This window comes from Arachis hypogaea, chromosome 15 (assembly GCF_003086295.3).
Source record: "Arachis hypogaea cultivar Tifrunner chromosome 15, arahy.Tifrunner.gnm2.J5K5, whole genome shotgun sequence".
In the NCBI taxonomy this organism is placed as follows: domain Eukaryota; kingdom Viridiplantae; phylum Streptophyta; class Magnoliopsida; order Fabales; family Fabaceae; genus Arachis; species Arachis hypogaea.
Genome location: NC_092050.1, coordinates 13,091,620 through 13,114,780, shown reverse-complemented (window position 1 = coordinate 13,114,780; position 23,161 = coordinate 13,091,620). Strand labels below are relative to the sequence as shown.

The following is a 23,161-nucleotide window of genomic DNA, read 5'->3' as shown; positions in this document are numbered from 1 at the left end:
AAATATTATCAATAATAGTTCTTTTGAATAACAAAAACAAAATAATAACACAAGATTTAAGTTTAATTATTCTAAGTTGAAGTACAACATAAAAAATTAAAAACAAAATATCATAAAATTCATAAATAACACACTAAAATTCATATCACATTAGGATTTATTTTCTTAAACTATGCTATTTATATGTGATGTGCGGATATGCGGATTTGCGGATCGGATCCGCGGATATCACTGTCAAATCCGCAATCCGATCCGACCATAGTGCGGATCCGATCCGATGGCTCTGCGGATCGGATAATATCCGCAAAATTCGGATCGGATGCGGATAATTACCGCGGATATGCGGATATTATCCGATCCATGTGCAGCCCTAGTTGAAATTCTACATTAGTTTTTCTTTAGGTGATTGTGACAATATCATCGGATTTGAAGCCACCAGTTCTCGTTCTCGATACTTACTCGATCCCAAAAAGGATTTACTTTTCGCTATCCCACGCTGTACAAAAATACTTTGTAATTTCATTGAAGCTTGCACCTAATGATCCACTTGATTGACCGTTTGCTAGGTACACAACATGATAAAATTAGCAGCTACTGTGTCAGCCTCATCTACACTGATCAAAGTGACCCAAGTTTACACCTTGGATCCAAGTATAGTTTGAAACAGAATGCAATTAAGGAAATAAAAAATAATTTAAATTTAAACAAATTCTACATATAAATTAGTTTTTCATCAGATTTGAAGCCTCTTCTCGACACTACTCGATCCCATGAGGAATTTACTTTTCGGCTCCCACGCCGTATACAATTATAGAAAAGACTTCAGTATCTGTGTCACCCTCATATACACCTGATCATAGTGACCCAAGTTATTTACACCTTGGTTCCCAATGATAAGTTTTATCGCTCGATAAACCTAATAGCCTAATATCGACACGTATTTACAAGAGACTAGTTTTGGATCTTAGAACCAGGGATGCCACGTTGGATCCATCATGCACAAGTTCCTTGGGTTTAAGGCAGCCTCAACCAACTCAGTAACACCCCTCTGCACGGGTTGGGGTGGCTCCATGGCATTTTCCTCCTACATACGACACAATCAGTAGTGCTCCAGTTTTAAATAGCAGAAAAAATAAAGGAAAAGAACACCAATGACAGAAATTAAGGAGGCAGCTGAATAAAAATATGAACAGAAAGAGCAACACACAAATTTGTTTAGTTGCTCACCTCTTCAGAGTAGTTCTGTGGGGCTATCCCCTTAATCCTTCCTACAACGTGCTCCACATTTGTGATAACCTTCTGTTTGAAGTCAACGGGACTCATTGTTCCACCAGCCATGGGGGCCATGGGCATCCCAAGCGGCCTTCTCCAAGACCATGACAATAGCTCATCGCGGAAAAACATTGCAAGATGATGCCACAGATGTTGACTTTGCTGCATCGGGAAAAACACCAAAAATATCAATGGGAAGCCTTGGATGGCATAAATAATTAAAAGAAACAATATTGATAAAAATGTTTTTTTTTTTTTTTGGTTTCCCCGGTATATTCCAACCCAGCAGGTCAAGGGAAAATCCATTTAAGAGTTTGCTATTGGCCAATGGATTGGTGCATACACACGGTGGGATTCGAACCCTGACACTTTCTTAAGCGAACTAGTGGGCTAACCGCAAGACTTGGTTAAAAATGTTTTAAGTTGATAGGTGTGTCTGGTGTGCAAGTAATTTTACTTAATTCTTACTTTAGGTGATGCCACGGCCTGTGCTGCTGCACACATTGAAGATACAATAAGACCTTCTACTCCATGGGAGAAAAATGCTTGCATATTCCTTGTTAACCTGAATGGGACTGGCTCATTGAACTCAATCAGTCCATTTACATCATACGCAGGGTGAAAATCAGTTTGAAATATTTTTCCAGTATTCTTTGCGAACAAAATCTTGTTAGGGGATCTTCCACCAATTTGTAGCATATAAGACATGAAACTCGAAAGAGCCAACTGGATGGCGAATTGCTTCTTGAAAGCCCACATATGGTTGCCACTTGGCAGAGTTTTGTACATATACTGTGAAAAGATGTTGTCAGTAACAAGATTTTTTGTTATTTCATTATAGGCTTGCAGGCGTAGATCAACAACAGCTTCTGGTGATATTTGCCCAGATATAGCCTGGTTCAACTGCTCCTTGAAGTAGGTAATTGGATGATCTGCCTCACGATCATTCCTTGCACAATGATTCTCATAGACCTCAAGGAAAGTACTATACATCAGATCATCTTCAACCATGCGAACCTGCCCATGCATCATTTCAAGGATTAGTGGTAGGTAGAGGTTTCCATCTGCACTCTTGGTAGTCTAATTCCAGTTAAGGCTATGGGTCCATCCCACAAAACAGAAGAAAAAATTACATAATCATAATCTAACCTGGGACCAAACAGGAATAATTATTGGTGTATTAATGCCTATGTGACGGCGTCTGGATTCCTTGTGCTTCTCAAACATTTGGTTCATCACACGGAAAAGCTGCAATATGCGCTCATCACTTCTGGCATTGGGAGTCAGAGATGTCTGAACGATAAAATGACGCTGGGAACCATCAGAGCCAATTAAAGTCAAACGCCGGAAACTGCTCCCGTGCCTTCTCACAATTGGAATATCTGCTGCAACCCTGTCCAACTTCACAGTATGATCTGGTGCAATCTCCTGAACAAAAATGAAGAATTTAGAATCAGCAATAGGAAGCACCAAAATTGCCCGACCTTTAGCAAACAATATATATAAAATAGAAAATTAATATACTAGTAAGAAACAAAAGTTTAGCAGTGTCGAAGAAAATCAACTCAAGTGTCACCTGATCAATGAAATACTGCCCAGGTACTTCCACATCAATGACATGGAAGTCCCGCAACACCCTGCTTTCTTCTTCTAACTTCAAAACTGCTGGAAACCTGTCCTCCACATTACTTTGTAGAACATTTTTCCAGTGCTTCAACCGCTCAGTCAGTTGAGAGAGGGTACATGGGAAAGTGGCTGTGCTTTCTGGGTCAAGGTCACGTTCAAAATCCTGTTTATACTCCCTCACAAAATCGACATGCTTATTTACAGCATCTGCAGAAAAGCAAGCCCTACAAACGCCTGAGAGCTCCTTCTTGAGAGATTGAGGAACTTCAGCAGTTGTAGCAGTAGGATATTTGTAGCAGCGATGGAGCAAAGCATTAACTACCGCCAAAAGTCTCTCCTCAGGGAGAGTGACAAACCTTGAGCCAATTTCTGTTAGTAGGATCTGAAAAATGAATAGTTTGTCATATATCATCCAATTAAATTCTAGTATATGAAACAGAGTCAGATCTGATCCCTAGATGAATTGATGTAAGCCAGACATATCGAAGTCTTTTATTTATTTAACACTGGTGCCATAATACAATATGGTACAAGTCATCCCTCCTCCACTACTTTAATTCATAATTCCATCTCTTAGAAATTAAGTGGGTCTAACTCACTTCAAAAGCCAGTTTTAAGCGATGAGAGTTGTCTCACACTTATAAATTCTCTAGAGACTATATCTTTGAAAGTTGTGGGACTGGTAAACACCTTCACACCCAGGGATGATCATCTGAAGTGTGAAATTTGATTGCAGGAATGAACATCTACCGGATGGCCCAACATTGGATCGATTATGCTCTGATACCATCTTAGAAATTAAGTGTGCCTAACCCACCCAAATGCTAACTTTAAAGGTGATGATGTCTCACATTTATAAACTCTCTAGAGACTATATCTTTAAAAGATGTGAGACTTGTACTACCGTCAAACACTTAATATATAAGTTTATTATATATCTAACTCCTTTTGCCTAGAACAATATGTCTTTCATGTCCAATCACCACTGAATCAAAGGTCCATTTAACAAGCAAAATGTACAACTATTGAAATACTATTATTGCAAGCATGATTTGTTTGAGGCACAAGAGCAGCCTTATGCATGCACACTCATAAGTATAGGGATTAGGGAAGGTGAGGGGGTATGCATTTACTGTGAAGCAACGTAAAACAACTGAATAAAGATCACCTCAAGTTCACTAGCCAAATTAGCATGCTTGCTCCTAAGAGCCTCCATTATGTCTTTTGCAGCATCAAAAGCACTGGCAGCAGATGCCACAAAACCTAAAGCACCAGCACGCCTTAACGTATTCTGCCCAGCTTCATTGAGGTTTGCAGAACCTTGCTGCAGTGGTTGGTCATTACCATTATGCATGCTGCTTTCTGCACTTGTAGACCTTTCAGCTTCTTGCCCATGTGAGTTTCCACCATCATGGGATCCAATTCCACCAGCAGATTGAGAGCCTTGGTGAACTTGAACATCAGATGACAAGGTGGTACCACCCGGACCTTGTACTCTTGTGCTACCATCGGCCAACCCACCTAGAGAGCCTCCACTAGAACCAGATACACTTTGTTGTGCTCTTTGCTGAACCATTGCTAATCTACCCAGTTCAGATTTATTGGCAACATCACGCCGCTCCAATAAATATGTCCGCAGCCAGTAATACAGAGCCTAAAATTGAGAACAGCAAGTTGAGATTACTTTTAAGATATATGAATTTGCAATTAACATATGCAAATAACGGTTACCTGAGGATACAAGGTTGCAATCTTCAGAAGAACAAGTTTACAATGTGGGGCTTCTGTCCTCTGAAGGGAGAGCAAAAGCTGTGGAATCCAAGAGAGCCAAACCCAATGAGGTACTTGGTCAAAGAACTTATCAAATGACCTCCCAACAGGCTCGTTAGCAGTGTCAAAGCTAAGAAGATAAAGCACGCGAGCTAGATGGCTTCTTGAATTAGACACACCAAATTTTACACCTTGTAAGAAGCAACTAACAGCATATTCCAACCAGATCTCATCATGAGTTTCTCTGTAAGCCTATTTAAAGAAGATGACAGATAAGTAATAAAGCTCAAATTAGGAATAATTGAAATGAACGAGAATCGAAAGTAGATAAGAGTGATTACAATATCACAATAGTTTCCCCAGCTTATCCATCCCTTAGGCAAGTTCTTAAAAAGACTAATGGCGTTTGAATAAGCAAGATTAGCATCTTCAGAGTCATTCAATTTCAACAAGAAATCCCCTTTCAGACGGAAAATTTCTGCCTTGTGCTTTGCTGGAAAATATTCCAGATTAGTGCTGTTGATCAGATTAAGACCACTTGTAAGTTCCCCCTTTGTTTCTAAGTATGCCTTTGCCTGCTCTGTTATCTTAACAAAGGCTTCCTGAAAATACATCAAAAACAGTCATTTAGATAACATCTTATATGAGTTCAACATAATTCAGATTTCACTGTTGTTAACAAAGGACATGTAATCAGCAAACAAAACAGGCAACCTAAAACAAAACACAATTTATCAAAGATTGTCCACATGATTGATGTGTGTTAAGTCGTGCTAGAGACTAGGCTTAAGACAGAATGAGGAAAAACCTAGGAGCGGCCATACTAAATTCTCAGAATTTACATAATGTAATAACCACACAAGGAAAGAAAACTATAATAATTCCATGAATAGACAATAATATAAAGGCAAAAGATAAACAAATCTCTTCAAACCTACAAGAAATAAATACTAGGTATCATACCTGCACTTCCATGGTTGAATGACCATATAATTTTTCAAGTATGGTGACACAAACATCAAACAGGCCTTGCTTACGAGCAATGTGAGCAAGCCTATTGACAGTCCATGCTTTGTCACGGTAGCCAAGATGATGAAGTGTCGAATTCGTGGAGCCAAAATCTTTGAAAGCTTCTATCACAGAATTATACATTTCATTTCTCCACTGCAGCAAATCATACCAAACAGACATGTTATCCCATTTATTTGGAGTTCTAAGTCTCCAAGTCTCAAGAATGTCCTTCAGATCAGCATAAAGATTTCCCTGCACACCAACAACAGAATTTCCAGAGTGTTTATTTCCATTGGAAATGTCCATTATAATCCTAGCTGACTCTTGAACTTCAACTATTTGTTGGAATTGCTGCAGAAGGGGGATTCGGGAATGAACAGACATTTCAGGCAGCTGCCACCATTGTTCCAGTGCAAGATCGACACCCTTACCCACCATGTTCTCCGCATCCCCCACACCATTTGTACTTTTGTCATGAAGTGTAAAGTATGCTTGAATCAGACGAAGTTTAGGTGTTTCTTCCACTTGAGCTTTTGGCATGACATGCTCCTTCATATATGTCCAATCAGGCAATTTCCAGAGACTGTCCAGCAGAATTTCATAGTTCTCAACACTCTTACCAAACTCTGCCAGAGCATCCCATTGACTGAGTTGACTAGCACAGTATAACCATTGCTCTTCCCAAAGACACATCTCAGCCTTTGGCACAGTGTTGTTATATGTTCCTTGAGTTGCCTTCATCATAGCCTGAAAAAAGAGACTTTGAGCTCGCTGCCAGTAACCATGTTGAACAAGGGAAAGCCCAGCCCTGGTTTCTGCAGTCAGTGACCTCTTCTTCCATAGCCCACATCGCATATCATCTTCATTTAGCAATCGATAGAGCTCAGCAAGAGACTCAGAGCATTTGGATTCATTTGGGAACAACATAACATGGCTTTCCAGCAAAGCCAGTGCAATGTGCCATGCATTATAAGTTTTTCCAATATATTTGATGAGCTCGCTTGGCATTCTGGGTTGAGGATGGCTCAACTGAAGCCCTTCTAATAGAGCTTGCACTACATTTGGTCTGCTGGCCTGCTGCCTCTTGTGGTAATCTTTAGACAAAAGAGCAATCATCGGTTTAGCAAGTGCTACCTGTTCATCTTTATGTAATGTAACCCAAACAATTGGAAATACCAAAACCCACAAATGATACGCAACATTAGCATCTGTATGGGCTAGCTCTCTCAGCGGAATTAACAGATCAGCCACCTGGAAAATTTGTTATCAATGTGTAAGCCAAAATGAACACATTTGCTACTATCTGTCACCGAAGTTAGGACCATAGCAAAACAGTAAGGGGACATAGCACTTTGACAATTTGAAAAATGGAGAAACATAAGACCACCATTTAATAATTATTAATATTAATATTAATATACTGAGAAGTCCATCCACTGCCACATAATACAAGTTAACATAATATGCAAAAAAAGTACTTGCATACAAGTCAACGAACCTCAGTTCATTTACCTGGAGTTTGCTCATGCTGTTAAGAAACTGTGCATGCTTATTCACAAGGGCCTCAAACGTTAGTGGAGCATCCTCTGTTCCTTCAGAAACATCACTGACCTTGTGCTGCATCCCAGATGATTCCACAGGAGTGCTTGAAATCAAAAGTGGTTGAACCCTGGCAGAATTTGGAGCTAGTGTTATAGGTTTATCCTCAACCAATATTGCCAAGAGCAGATCAAGGCCTTGTTTGAGCCAAAAGACATCACTTAGAGCTGTCCAGTCCTGAACTTGGATAATGAATTGAAGCCTAGTGAAAAGACTCTTCCCAAGGGATTCATGATAGAGAGAGAAAAATTTCATCCTAATTTCAGGATCTTTAGCTCGTAAACCAAGCATAAACTGCCTTTCGACCTTTTGGAAAACCTCTTGACGCACATGTGTAGGGTATCTGAAAGTCAATATAAATATAAGTAATTACAGAATGGAACCCAATGCATAGGAAAGAATAATCAAAGATGCATTACTTACTTATTTATATCTGCACAAATCCCATAAAGAAGTTCAAGATATTTCCGGTCCCATTCTTCCAGAGCAACTGGAGAGAAGTTCTGCTTATCAACTTGTGAAAGCTTCTGCAGAAAAGCAATTATTTCCTTGAGATTCAGAAAGGCACTTGACATCATTGAAGTTCCTTGTTTGCAGAAGTCTTCTTCAATCCACCCTTTAATCACATCAAGTATGCAAAGGAGTACACTAGCATCAATACCCTTCTCTGAGAGCAAAGCATTTAATATTTGAGACACAGATCGCTTGCACTCAGGAACAACCATCACCCTTTCAGTGATTAGTTTTAAGATTGACTTAAGATTTGAAATAACGGCTCCTACATCAGCTCCTTGACGAGAGGATGTGACCGCAGAATCTGGATCTGTTCTCTGGCCCTAATTATGTTGGACAAAATTCTTATTTAAAAGAAACCTTCAAGTTCTATTTAAAGCGTGTATAATGCAGAAAATAAGAACTGGCACATATAAAAGACAAAACAATATGAACAAAGCAAATACTTCCAATCACCACTGATTCCTTTGTTTTCAATTTCATTTTCACATTGATCGAAATTGTATATTTTACCTAAGATTGAAAAGAAATCATGAAACAAAAGAATTTACTAACACAATAAAGAGAATAAACCAACGTACCTGTCTCAAATGAGAACCTGCTGTTGACCCCATATCACGCTGCAGCCGCTGAAGAATACGAACTAGAAATGAAGGATCAATAAAGTTTCTTTGTACCTCTGTCAAAGTTTTTAGGACAAGCAACAGGAAACTAATTGAACTAGCATTATTATCATCACTAGATGTTTGAGGAGCTGTAACAGTGGTGACATGTTTCTGTATCAAATCATCAAGCTTCTGGTACAACAACTTAACATCAGCAGGCGTTGTGGCTGCTTCCTGAGGAAACGCAATGAAGATCATCTTCAACAGGGAGCAAAAAGACTTGCCGGCATCTAAAAGTTTGTGCTTGAAACATGGTTCAAGAATCTGGAGGAACGACAATTTCATTACTATATCCAGCAAACTATTTCGTAAATCGGTAATAAATAAATAAATAAATAAAATTTGACCTACTTGAGAAATCTGGTTAATGTTGTTTCTTATGAACAAGTGAGGCTGTTTCTCTAAAACTTTGTTCATGACATCCAAACCCTGTGCCAGTGCCGTGGAAGGGTCCTTTGCCTGGGATGGCTGAATACTGCTTAGCAACTTTTCTAAATAATTGAATTTTACATTTGCATTTGGCCACACTTCTAATGCCTGTGACAAAAGCTCCAAAGCTTGTTTGTACATTGCACTTGCTTCTTTGTCCTTAGGCTCAATGACCAAGGCAACCTAAAAAGTCAGATGCAGAATCATCATAAATTCAGAAGAAAGTGTATTGAAAAGTGACACTTCAATATAGGATTGTTTAACTGTTCAATAACTAACTTTTGGCTCAAAACTTTAAGAACAGGTCTAAATCTCTTTTGTCTCAGGTGATCCTTTGAACAATTAATGTATTATAATGGCAGGAAGAGCCTCATAAACCATGTAATAAGACAAAATGGAAGAAAGAAACCAGGGAATACAAGTATTGGATATAGCCTTAATCTGGCAGCACCAACACTAGGCAAAACATTAAAAAGAATATTAGAAAGTAAGCCTCACTCTGATAAGAAAGTTTATAATCATTTCCTCCATAGCAGCATTTGGTTTAAATTCTTCGTCAGGTTGACTGGCAGATCCTGGGGTTTCAATGTTGGGAATTGATGATGGACCACCAGGTGACATCACACCTAGGGATGGCAGACCAGGTTCTGCTTTTATTCGCTTAGATGTTTCTTCAGAAAATGTGGAACCATCAACAGATCGCTTAGAATCAGATATACTAGGATTGAAGACATCATTGACTTGGTGGGAAGGATCATTTTCAGTAACAATTTTCATCTCATTTTGTCGTCGCTTTTCCCAATTAACAACCAATCCTGCAAGCTCAATAGCGAGTCGTCTGTTTTCTGCTGTGGTATTATACGGCAATCCCAAGCGACTTAAAGAATTCACCATCTGAGGAACAAACTGTGCTCTGCAGGTGTAGAACAGATCTGAATGGCGGACAATGAGTTGGAATATGTGGATGAGATTCGGAATTGAATGGCCTTCCTCAACAAGAATCTTCTTAGTGTATCTTATCCATATGGGCATCCGAGACTCACCAAGGGGCAAACGTCGAGGTAGTGCAGGCATCAGTATGTCAAGAGCCTGCTTTACCAGCATTTTATTTTCTGGTTGGCATGTCCTAAGAAGAGCTACAAAAACCTGTGATCACAAAACAGTTTAGTGCTAGTGCATCCTCACGAATACTTGATCAATATGCTCTTAATACACAGAATAAAGTCGGTCTTTTTATAAAATTTTCAGATGAAGCAATAGAACTCTTTCCAGCTATGCTTGATGAGAAATTTGTTCAGCATGCATAAATATAGTTTTAACTTGAAAGCTCATGATTCATCATACTCCGCTGGCCTCTTATGAGTTGCACTAAGTGAGTTCTATTTGGTTTTATGCCATTCAGAAAACTAACCCCAGCCAAACACACTCTTGATGAAAACAACGATTAAACTATAAACATGATAGATGTCACAATTGTCAAGAAAGTAATAAAATTGCCTTAATAAATAAATACAGAAACTGGTATAAATTGATTAGGCAAAGTGGATTTGCCAGTGCATCCAAACACTGTCCCCCCTATAATCCAAAAATAATATTTTGAATCATTATGCCAGCTCTGGCTTTTAACAGCTTCTTAGGAATATATTTCATCTATCCCTCAGAGTAACAATTTCACATTAGTCATTGAAATTTAAATAAAGGAAATTAACCCAAGTGGTTTGAAGGAACTGTCTTTCCATAAGAAAATATTATCGATCATCTACATAATAGCAAGCCCGGTTATCTTCATGTATAAAGGTTAAGGTTTCTTTACCTGAAGTATTATTTTTTCTGGGGCTTGATATGCTTCCAAGAAGTGGCAAACATTCACAAATGCCCACTGTTTGCTTGCTGTATCTTCACGCTTAAGATGATTCCATCCAAACTTTATCAGTTCCTTCCTATGATGCACGAGATCATTTTGAAGATACTTAAGAAGCAAAGTCGCAAGCTGTAGTAGTTCTATTCTTAAAGGCTCATCATACTCAGCAGAAACCTACAGAAGATGGACATTATGCAATGAAAGTGAATGAGTGACGCTCTGAATCATCAAGGCATGAAAGAAGGCTTAATAAGAAACTAGCATAGTATATTGTACCTCTTCTGGAGGATCAAGAAGTTTATCAACAATTGTTTTTATAATAGCTGGATCAACAACCTCCCAACTTTGGCCATTTTGAAAGGCATGTGCAAGCATGGGAAGGATAAGCATTTGCATAACAATCACCAAATGATCAAGACTAAGTTGTTTTGATTGAAAAAGGTTCAGAAAATGCAATAGAAGAGCCTTCTTCATACTCGGCGTATAGCCTTCTGCAACCTAAAGGATATCAAGATAGTCAGTACGAGTCAAATTTAACAATGAATTGTGATCAGACAGAAGGAAAAAAATCAGATGAAATACCTCAATAATGTAAAACTCCTTCAGGAATGTGTAGTCGATACGACTATGAAATAAGAATATGGTAAGTATATCAAAGAGAACATTCACTTCATTCTTGTCATGTCTCAAATAGTTCAGGAAACATTTCACAAGCCATTTACTTTCTTTAACCTGGGATCACAAAAACAACTCGATCAGTCAACCATGTCAAACCATTTAAAATCAACAATTGAGCATGGGAGTTGAAACTGTCTAAGATCTACCTTTACAATATCAAATTTGAAATGAGAAAACATGGAAAGGGCTGTAGATAATTATTGTTGTAACAAGTGCAAACCAAAAACATTATCCAGACACATCCATTTTCTAATGACACAGACACATTCATTATCAAATGACACATTTACTTTGATGAAGTTGTCATTGCCATGGTGGAATTATCTAATACAGCATAAAGAAAATTTTAGATATAATATAGCATTGGATTGTTTATTAGGAAGAATGACCTTATCGTCCAATTTTTAATTAATAGTATTACAGGAATATTGTATAATGGTGTCATAAGATGAATGCACGAAATAATTAAAGGTTAAAAGAAAAGTGGGGGGATATGACATGGGCAAATGTGATTGCATTCATGCCAAATCAAAAGATCCCACTAAAAACATATCCTCTTGCATCCAAAAATATTCCCTACAAAGTCCTAATGGAAGATAACATGTAAAAGAAACCAACAAAATAAGTGCAAACAACTTGAACAAGGTTGTAAATGCAAAATCTAGAAAATAAGTCCACTGTAATTTAAAGATGCACCTAATTCATATGCACATATGTGCCTGGTCAGCAAAAAAAAAAAGAATCACGCACGCACGCGCGAGCACATATTTTAAAATGCTTGAAATTGACATTGAAAGCTGACTAGAGCTAGTGGCATGCAAAACATGAGTTGTAAACGCTACAAAAGTGGGGAATATAAGAGACCATTTTCTCTTCCAAAATGTGATACCCCTCAATACATCATAATAATGGATCAATGATGAAAAGGGAGATTATTGCAACAAGAGATCATAAAGCAGGGCATCAAATACAAGTTTAAGAATTTTACAAAATTTCAAGTTTAGAATCAAATAGCACAGACATGACCAATATTTCCAACAAAGATTTCAATAACAGCAAGACTCTGACATTTGAGTGTCCAGATCCCATGCCTTCCATCATTCTACAGTCTTTTGTAGTTTTGTTAAGATGCAAAAGAATGGAATCAAAACCAAAAACAGCAATCAAAATTATAGAAACATCTTAATATGACGCAACAAACCCAACTCATCAATGCCATGCAGTGACAGGATGGAAAAAAACTTGCTATTAAGTAATTCCTTCCGTTAATAATCATGAAACAAAAGTACCTAAATTGAGATTGCTGACTTACTTGCACTAGGTTCAGCTCTTGTTCATTTTGCAGTCGGGATATCCTTGCAGGTGACTTCCAAACAAGTACTAATGTATCAAACACAATCCGATTACTCTGTAACCAACCAGGGATTAATTTGACCAGGGTTTTTATAAGTGCTAGTCCCTGGAAATAAGCATTAGAAGTTTCACTCGGAACAGGAGCAGGCGGATTAGAAGCATCAGTCGAAGGAGCAGCAAGGCTATCTTCAGCTAATAAACCAGTATGCGTACTTGTGGATCCAGGAGCCATTGCCACATCAGACTTGGGCAGATATTCAGAGAATGCACTTGAAAGAATCTTTTGTGGTGATTTTGCAAGTTCATCTCTCAAAGGCTGACCAGCTTCTGATCGAATAATATACATAAAACTGAATTTGTAGAGAAAAGCATGAAACAGAAAAATGTCAGCATCCAACCTGATAGACTTATAATTGAAATTAAGCGCACAAGCTTACCGCCTGAAATATTTTGGTTCACTTAATCTAGCAAGAAAATAATCAACTGCAAGCGGTGCATATCGATTTAAGAACTTCGTAAGTGGAAGTCGATATGGACTGTTGATTTCACTGTACACCTGTCCCGGGGGAAGAGCTCCTTCCAAGTCAATAGTCAAGGTTACAAGTTCATCAAGGAATTTTGAAGCAGCAGCAGGAAGCAAGTGAAAAAGCTCAATTATAGCTGCACAGATACACAATGTCATCAGTGCACGAGTTAAGGAAATTGTATCAGAGACATACATTAAATAGGTTGTTAAACCCTAGATGTTATACCTGCAGCAATTTTTGGTTCTTCACCAGCCTTCCATGACTTCTGACTCTGTGCCAGCTTTTCAGGCTCCAGCCACCTCTTTAGATGCTCCAAAAGTTTACCACCCAGCGTGACATTAAACCAATTGGACAACAGCTCAAGGAGGCGAGCTAGCCCTTGCAGAAGTGGCATGCTGAGATTTTTTGTGTGCGCTAAATTGACCAATATAGGCCTAAGGCTACTTTGTAAAAGTTCTTTGGGCATCCTCTGATTAATAACCTAATTGACATGGTAACAAAATAAAATAAATATATTTTTTATAAAATCACCATCCTTCCAAAAGAATAAATGTACACAGCAAAACACATATCCATTGATTTTCTGCGGTACCATCAAAACAGTACCATAAATTTAAAAATAAGTAAAAAGATATTTTTATGAAATGGACCACATAATCAGAAACAATTGATCTCGTACATAACAGATTAACAGGACTTAAGCATTCAAATATCAAAATTTTCAAATACGAGCAGCCACATTTTTTGGATTAGCACAATATCCGTGAATGCTTTCTGGTCAAGCCAGTGATGACGAAACAATACATCATAAAGTACCTGTCGTAGGCCCTCCTTTGCAACAGCAACAATTTCAGGTGTCCGACAAGTCAGAGACTTGAAAAACATTGAAATAATCTTCGCACGCAATTCAGAGTGATTTGGAGTCTTAAAATCAGCCCATGCCATTGTTGTACACAGCAGCTCAATGCAAGCTGTCCGGAGCTTGGTCAATGATGTAACGACCTTAGGGTTGATAAACTTAGCAACCCAAGCATTGTCATCAGATTCAGCTATTTGCAATGCATCTTGCAGGAAGTTAACTAGCTCTGGAGTCAACTTGAGAAGAGGAGGTCTCAAAGCCAAACAAAAATTCAAAGCTGTAACTGTTCCAACCTAAACAAAAAGAATATACTCAAGTCAACTAATAAATGGATAAATGCTCAAAGATAGAGCAAGAGCAAATAAGTAGCCATCTGGAAATAAAGAATTCAGGGAACCTGCTGATCAACAGTCTTTAGCTTGAGGGGACGCATTATAAGAGGCTGGAGCAAAGGCTGGTATAATGGCTCGAGTAATTCAGACACCTCACTACCGGTCCTGCTAGCTAAGAGTGCCAAGCATGATTGTACATTCTTTCTCACTATGACAGATGCATTATGGTTAAACAACTCTTGAGCAAGAAAATCTACTACTCCTTGAAAACTTTGCCTACGTGTCTCACTATTTGCTTCATCAGCATTATTCACCACTCGAAGAACTTGTGTGAGCACTTGACTTGTCTCTTCCTGCTCTTTAGTAGCATATATGGGAAGTTTTTTGAGGACATATATTAGACCACGGACAATTCTTACCTGAAAAATGCAGAGTGTCTCAACAGTGACCTTCCCTACCAAAGCACCCAGTCCCATGACACCACCCATTTGTGCTTGCCATGTAAGTCCATAGCAACAATGCAGAAGACGGGGCAAAAGTTGCTCAAATACTGGAACACGAACACTTGGGGGCGGAGAATACACAGGATTCATTGATGGGCTAGAGACAATCATAGGTGTACCAGGCCCTCTAGACATTATAAAATCAGTATGTTTTGAACGAGCTAGGAATACAAGTGTTTCTGCAAACACATTTAAAGCAGAGAGAGCAGCTTTGGCATGGAGCCTGTTTTCATCTGCTAGTACATCAACTAAAGCATCCAAGAATATTAGAGGGTCCAGCTCCTTCAGATTTGAACAGCCATTAGGTTTTGGCCTAGAACCAACATGAACATTATTTGAGAGTAACGAACCACCCAGTGCAGCCGCTGACAGATTACCGGATGAAGAATCAATATGAAATATCACTGCAAAATGGCGACATATATTGACAACAAAATCATCTGCAGGATCTGTTAGATCTGGTTCACCATTGGCAGCCATGACAGTCATTAAAAGAATCTTGAAAACTGACTTCTCAGCCATAAGTTGAGTCTTTGTCTTTACCCCTAAATCAGCCTGAAATCAGGTGTTAAACATTATTGTACTGACAACAATAAGGTTGCGTTTGGAACGGAGACAAAGACCGAGGCTGAGACTAAATTAAGTCTCTGTATTATGTTTGGTGTAAAGTGTACAGTACTGAGTTATATCTTATTATCTTGTTTGGTTCAAGATAAATATGAAGATGCAACAAGAATATTTACTAAAATACCCTTAGTTATTAAAGAAAATGTTAAAGTCAATCCCCGTCCCTATAAATTTCAGTCCCTTGTGTCCCACTTTTTGGAGGTACTAAAGGGACTGAAATTTCATGTCTGGCTCTAGCTACCAAACACAATTCTGAGTCCCCCAGTCCCAGTTCCAATCTCTGAAAATAAACATTACCTAACATACTGAAGCATAAACCCATCCCACATAGAAAGACATGAACTAAAAAGTAAAACATCAGGGAGGATAGTAGAGACTGGATGAAGAATAAAGTATCCGGTATTATCAAGTTAAGGAAGCATTAAGGTCAAACAAAAAAAGAAATGTGTATAGTTCAATTATATTGTTGACTGTTCACAAAGAAGTGATCCATAAAACATGGGAAACAGGAAGTTATCCATTTACATGCATGAGCTAGAACGAATGCTTTGTAGGGTATGATAAATATCACAACAATATCAAACCAACCTTTACATCTGTTGACTCAGACCTCCGTATTGATTGATCAACTGTAGAAACCAACAATGCAGACAACTGCTTGGATGTAACTCCCTCATCAGCAATAGTTCCAGGCAAATTGAGCTGAGAGGATAAACAAACACGAAGAAATTTTAGAGCCTGCTTCCGGAAGAAAGCATCCATACCACAATTCCTATTCATTACAGCTTCCACAGCAAGATTTATGCAACGATCAAGTGGCACCAAGAATGGTGTTGCAGGCTCAAACGTCAGAATTAGACGGACCCCATGCTCAGGGTTCTCTTTACACTCAAGTGCCAGAGGCTCTTTGAGGAAGCGTCTGTTTCGGCCACCTAACTTGCCAAGAAGTTGCAATGCTTTTGCACCCCAGGGATAGGGAGCTGGCCTTAGGTGAGACCACAAGGCCAGAATAATTTCGGACATGAAATTAGCCATACTAGGCTCAAGAAAGTCAGGATTTAAACTATCAACCCAAAATTCAAGTGTTCGCAATCCAAGACCCACTAGTTCATCGCTTCCCTTGAGACATAATACCAATGGCTTCATCAGACGAGGAAGATATGGTAACTGAGAACTCAACCGGGCAGGTAAGGTCATGCAGAGCTCCAATAAAAGATCTCTCATATCTTCCCCAGTTGGCCCTTCCAGCATAGCCAACAACATATTAAGGCAAGGCTGCAACATGGGGATCAGGTCCCGAAGCAACAGTTCGAATTTGCACCCTGAAAGTGCCCTGAACATTGTACGAAGCAACTGAATGTAACCAAGAGGCCTTTCAACCTCGGTTGCATTTTTCATGCAAACATCCATTATAACAGGCACATGAGGCTGCAAAATCCGTTCAAAATCAGCAGGTGCTTTTGAAACAGCACCAAATATAAACCTAAAGAGATGTAAAACCAGTTTGGCTGCAGGTGAATCTGGGTGCTTCAACACATCAAGTTTACTGCTCACAAGGAAATTAACAAGCACATCAGCAAATGGACGGTACACTTTTACAGCTGCCAGAAGCGTTGAGAATATATGGACAAGTTGAGTGTTCGATATCATGCACTCAAAAAGCTCAGGCATACAGAGCGAGAACATATCCATAAGGTCTCGAGGTTCCATGATGGCTAAAATCTGCGAGAACAGATGAAGCATTTCCCTCTCCTCATCCTTCTCCTTGAAAAGTGCTAAGCAATGTACACCACTTTTTAGAACACCAGAGGCTTTATAGACCTGCACAACACTAAGGTCAAGTACACCCCTTCAAATTAGGACAAAAACATTAGAGCTAATCAGCATATCTGCAGTACCTCATCTTCTCTCATGCCTCTTGATGCTTGGGGTGGTGATAAATTAGGTGCTGGTGGGACAAGCACCTGCAGTTTTCCATAAATATGCAAATTTTTTAACAATAAAAAATATTACACAGAAGGATATAGAGAAGGCCAATCCATAAATGGAAATTACTATGCCTGTGATTCATTACCTGAGATCTCGGGGAATGTGCATGAGTAATGCTCCATATAATGGTCTTCATTCCTGAAGAAATAAAAAGCCTTTAAAATTTAATTGTATATAAAAAGGGTATACTAAACAATCTTAAAATTAGAAAAGGACGAGGGGCAATAAAACTATCCAGCATTACGCTCAATGTTATACCGGAGAGGTGAAGAAGAAGGGTTAAGGAAATAAATTACCCATCACTAATGTCTTAATAAGATGTTTGCAATCATTGACTTCCTTCGAATGCTCTACAGGGACCTGCAGATTCAAGACTGCCTGAAAAGAACACGGACCGCAAACAGAGTCAAGCCAAACAAAACTCCCATAACGGCAAAGATAAAAGTACTCAAAGTTTTATAACATTTTCTTACAAGTGAAAAATGCTTTTACTGTTCTAGTCAAGAAAGTCCAGGGAACATTACTATTTGTTGTAATTGGTAAACATCAATTAGAACTATGCAACCAAGTTGTCAAAAAACAATTAAACTATATTAAGGACAGGTAAAACAACATTGGGAAACACTAAAGATTAAGTTACTAAAAAGGTTTTGGTCCTATAATAACCACATGAAAACACAGTAGCTTTAACAAATCAATTTGGATGCATGTATTATGAAAGCACAGTAGCTTTAAATCCTTCCCTTTACTTCATAGAACAAGAATATAGTGTAAAGTGAGTGGATGCAAGAAGCAGTTAAGAAATACTAAAACATCAGAGCTAAGAACATATAGGACCAGCAATTTCTCACATGATTTTTTTTTTTTTTTGAGATAAAAAAAAACTCTCATCTCAATTGCTTGTTAGGAGGGAAATAATCACTAGCATACAAAACTTTGGCACTCTTTCTGTTTCATTTCTCTATGACTGAGTTATGTTTCTTTGTTCTTTCTTCCAAAATAGCGTAGTATGAAGTTAAGAGAATAATGTTAGTCTGACACAAATTCAAATGTGAAGATATTACAAGCAGAAATAAATCCTCAAAGAAAATTCATCTTGACCTGTACAGGAAGTTCAAGCTTTGATCTCAGGGTAGTGCGATCCTTCCCTTCCTCGCCTTCCTCCAGAAGCTAAAAAATAAAATAAAATAAAAGCCAATCACCCAACACTATTCCAGCCACTGAAATGTAAGTACTTGCACACACATACACGTGTTATGCTCTGACAAAATGACAGACCCATCTCCAAAAAGTTTACCATCAACACATTACTAAAAGTATAAATAACCTGGGGTATTGTACGTTTGAAAGTACTGAATTTCCCAACAAAAGCATCCAGAATGCGACCCTACAAGATAAAACAATGCATGTCAATCCCAACTAGGGAAAAAATTACAATATCAATTTGTCAAAATCTAGCAGAAATCATGTCACAGACCAGTAGGACCCTTGCTTCATCCGTAGACTGTTGATCAACCCCCTTCTCAAAAATTGGTTCCACCTAGATCATATGGATAGAGCAAAAATTGAGAGCCGTTTGGGAATTTAATCAGCAAACAGACCAATTATCTACTATTTCTATCACGATGGAAAAGCAATTTTTTATTTAGGTTTTTATTTTTTTTTTTTTTTTTTTTTTTGGGGAGGAGGGGGGGTTCTGCTGACCAAGACAGTTGAGATAACAAAAGAAAACAAAATGTACTCCAAAAAGAAAACCTTAAAGACAGATGTCACAAAGAATAGAGAAAAAAATAAGAAATTGTACAACTAGAACCTTTGATCCCATGAGAAAGGACTAATCCAACCAAAGTCAACAAAGCACCACATAAAATCCACATAAATAATTTTGTCCAACTACCCAAAGCTAATGAAACAAGAGTATTTTACATTTATAACAGCACCAATGAACGTCTCAACCAAGTTATATCTTATTTCTTTCCTACAAAAAAGCTTGATGTTAATAATCAACATGGGAAGGTTGGATAGGTTGGAGAATCAAAACACAGAATGAACCAGCTATATTCTAGAGAAGAGTTTAAGATAAGCACCAGATTCAACATCAAGCGCGCACATGTGGTGTGGATACTCAATGATAATGAAGCATCATGCATATTACTTGAGAATAAGTAAATAATTCGCGACAACTGCAGCAATGCATAATTCAGATTAGTAAAGAGAACAACATATAATGAAAATTTCATCATCAGTGAAGGATATTTGCAACAACATAATATCAAAACTGTCACACGAGTCAAAAAAAAGCTTCCAACTGAATTAAAGATTATAAAACCAATAAGATAAATTTGCAGGAAAATGTAAAGAAAATATATAAATTGAGGTCAAAGATAATAATGCTTTATGTTACTTTTAGAATCCTCGTAACCAACGCCTTTGTGCTGCATTCTTTTTTGACACCGAAAATTAAAGGTGAAGAGCATTTCTAAATTTATATATCAGTATAACTTACGTGTTTTGGTTTCATACTTAGTACCTTGTTATGAAGAATATATCATTTTAGATAAGTTCAATCTGAGATATGATGAGATAAAAGAAAAAGCATACCTGTGATAAGGAGAGATCCTGCCGAACATGATGCACAATCTCTGCCAGAAGACTATAAGCCAACGGCCTCAATGTCTCAAAGCATGCTCTCCCAGTGCCAACCAAAACCCTAAAGAGTTTGAATAACCATAAGAAAACATTCTAACACTGAGGACACAAATCTTGAAGCATAAATAAACTACACAAAACATACATTACTACACAACTTGCCCTAGTTATAAGTTATGACCCCAAACAAACTTGCCAGATGAGTTCCCAATACGAAGATAGTTCATGGAGCTTAACTGTTCATTAGTTCTTTCCTAACAAACATATGTCATGATCGTCATAGATAAATTTATTACTATTGAGGAATAATAACAAATATGTGGTATCACATTAAGAACTGCACACATCTAGTGATCATCTGTACTTCATGAAATATTATTCACAAGAATCCCACTTTTGGAATTATCTACAGATATCTCCAGCTCAATACATGAATAGATACTAATGTTACCTTTCTTCCAGTAGAGTGTCAATCAAAGGAAATAAACCCCTCCTGAAATCAGTTCCGAGGACATGTTTCAGGGATATTAACAACTCCTGCATCCAACAATTTTGGGTTTAGAACAAAGAAAGAGAAACTCAATAGAAGAAAGGCAAAACAACCCAAGAAAATTACCTTTCTAATAGATACTGAATCAGAACATGTTACAAGCAAACTCACAATGCTTTTACATATGTTTTCTTCATGCGGCCTTATATAATCGGCATAGCTTTTTAACAGATAAGTTAAAAAAGAAACTGTCTGCAATAACAAGAAATGAAACTATTAATCATGGTAAGTAGGATAACAGTTAGAAGAATAATTAAGGAAATGAATAGAACTTCAATATAAACGTGGTCTTTACATTATTTACCCAATATGTTCTATGATACAAGTGGAAATCTAAAGTTCCTTGTTACTATAACTATGTGTGCTAAAAGTATGAGATGCTGGCAATTCAAAATACTAAGGTACTGAGACTGGGATTGGAACTGGGACTCAGAATTGTGTTTGGTGGCCAGAGAGACTGAACTAAAATTTCAGTTCTGGAATATAAAATTGCAGTCCCTTCACTACCTCCAAAAAGAAAGGACACGAGAATTTCTGGGAATGGGAACTAAAATTTTAATAATACAAAGATTTAATTTAGTCTCTGTCTGTCTTTCAATCTTTGTCTCCGAGTCTCAATCTCTAAGTCTCTCTTACAACCGCCTAATAGTTGCCATGATTTAAAATTGTGACGCGAACTCTCCTATATATCTCACTAACCATGGCCAGATACATTGTGAGAAATTTCAATTAATGAAATATTACAATTTTCCATCTAATGAAAAAACACCTCATTTAAACTCTTGTCCAGTATTTAGCCAACCTTAAGATTTTCACAACAAGCAACTTACCTTAACTTGTGCACCCTTGAGTTCAATGAAATGAGTTTTCAAATGGGGAGGAACCCTATCAGGGCCCTGAACTGATATAGCAGTAACCATCAACGGCAATAATTGAGGGATGTTAGCTTGAACAAGACGGCTATACAATTGAAACAGAAACATCACAACCAGCGGACTCTCCGTTACTATCTTGAAGGAACGAGTACTCGGATTAAGCTGTGAACCAGTGGCAGTGGCACTGGAACCGCCTATGCCCTGATCTGAAAGTGAAGTCTCCATGGGCTTGACCTCTTCCCCAGTCATTGCCATGTTGTCAAAGAAATGACTAACAGTTAATTTAAAATTCTGGTATATCTTACAAACGAAGTCAAGAAATGGTTGCACTTCATGTTCAAGAGTTGGCCTAAAGTTCCTCAAAAGGTCAAAGATTATACGGATACAAATCAATCCATTTTCTTCATTATCGGTGGTAAGCACTTGCATAGCAACCTTCAAGAGGTCCTGTACAAACGGTCGTAGAACTTCGCTGTGTGGCAGTCTATTCAATATCTCAACCACAATGTTTCTAAGCTTGTGCTCGGGATTGTCAACAAATTGCGGCTTAGTAACTTGCAGAAGTATCGCAGAAAACGCCCTGAAGTAACACTTGAGAAAATTCAAGTACTCAGCGGTATGAGCAATCTCAAGACTATCCCTAACCTCCATCACCATATTCAACCTCGTCTGAATCGCTATTTTCGCCCCCAAAAATAAAAAATAAACAAAAAAAAGACTTTAGCGATTTCTATAGGCAATTAAACAGTAATAAAAACGAAATAAGAGAGATGAGAAATAGATAAACATACGGAGGTCAGGCTCGACGAGGTGACGGGAATGTTGCTCGAAATTCTGAACGGGACTCATTTTGGAGGGTTTAGGCGTGAAACAACAAATGAGAAGGGGCTAAAACCCTAGGCTAATAGGTTGACTGAAGAATTCGGATTCAGCTTAGTCTATGGTGTGATTCTAGGGTTCAAAGGGAAGGGAATTTGCGCAAGTGGCAGTGACAGAGCACCATGCACTATGAAGTTGAGCTGAGAGCAACGGAGATTGTGATTCTCGTTCTCGTTAGAAGAAGAAGAAGAAGAACAATGATGTGTGTGGGGTTAGAATGTATTAATGGAAATTAGGGCTTAAGAGAAAAACGCAGAGATTAAAATAGGGGCTGTGTTTGATTTTCCCTCCTCTTTTGCGTTCTTGTTATCGTTCTCGAGTGTTCAAGGGGGAAAAGTGGGTAACTCCACTCGGCACCACCGAGATTTGCACAATTCATGTCATTTTTGTATTAAGCAGCAAATAAGAATGAAATATGACCATTATATGAATCATCGTCCAAATTATGAGTTAAAACCCAAAATGATGATGTGGTGCACTAAAATTTCTAATTGCATCAATTATGTTCTTGAGATTAAAAAAAATGCACCATATTAATCTTTGACTCATTTTTCATTAACGACGTGATGACATGGTATGATGACGTGGATTATA

General features: G+C 38.1%; 1 protein-coding gene across 1 annotated transcript; it reads right to left on the bottom strand.

Annotated features, from left to right (window-relative positions):
• Positions 1-674: 674 nt before the first annotated feature.
• LOC112749526 (uncharacterized) lies at positions 675-22,991 on the bottom strand. Its single transcript, XM_025797799.3, has 35 exons — positions 22,480-22,991; positions 21,644-22,365; positions 20,880-21,005; positions 20,715-20,800; positions 20,216-20,324; positions 19,702-19,797; positions 19,092-19,154; positions 18,942-19,001; positions 18,716-18,784; positions 17,911-17,992; positions 17,700-17,752; positions 17,524-17,589; positions 16,214-17,446; positions 14,561-15,553; positions 14,121-14,456; positions 13,530-13,785; positions 13,215-13,437; positions 12,737-13,127; positions 11,329-11,478; positions 11,023-11,244; positions 10,699-10,920; positions 9,384-10,031; positions 8,808-9,068; positions 8,373-8,720; positions 7,702-8,114; positions 7,192-7,621; positions 5,632-6,930; positions 5,010-5,270; positions 4,630-4,920; positions 4,067-4,552; positions 2,849-3,280; positions 2,422-2,700; positions 1,741-2,289; positions 1,228-1,434; positions 675-1,084 (listed from the first exon to the last, which is right to left on the bottom strand). Exons 1-35 carry the CDS (start codon positions 22,535-22,537, stop codon positions 965-967), a joined length of 11,640 nt encoding a protein of 3,879 aa, XP_025653584.1. The 5' UTR covers positions 22,538-22,991; the 3' UTR covers positions 675-964.
• Between the last annotated feature and the right edge of the window lie 170 nt (positions 22,992-23,161).

Coding starts and splice junctions, on each gene's coding strand:
- LOC112749526 (XM_025797799.3), bottom strand. CDS start 22,537: ATGAGTCCCGTTCAGAATTTCGAGCAACATTCCCGTCACCTCGTCGAG. Junction 17,753..17,910: donor TATTAAGACATTAGTGATGG/GTAATTTATTTC, acceptor TTATTTCTTCAG/GAATGAAGACCATTATATGG. Junction 8,721..8,807: donor ACATTAACCAGATTTCTCAA/GTAGGTCAAATT, acceptor TCGTTCCTCCAG/ATTCTTGAACCATGTTTCAA.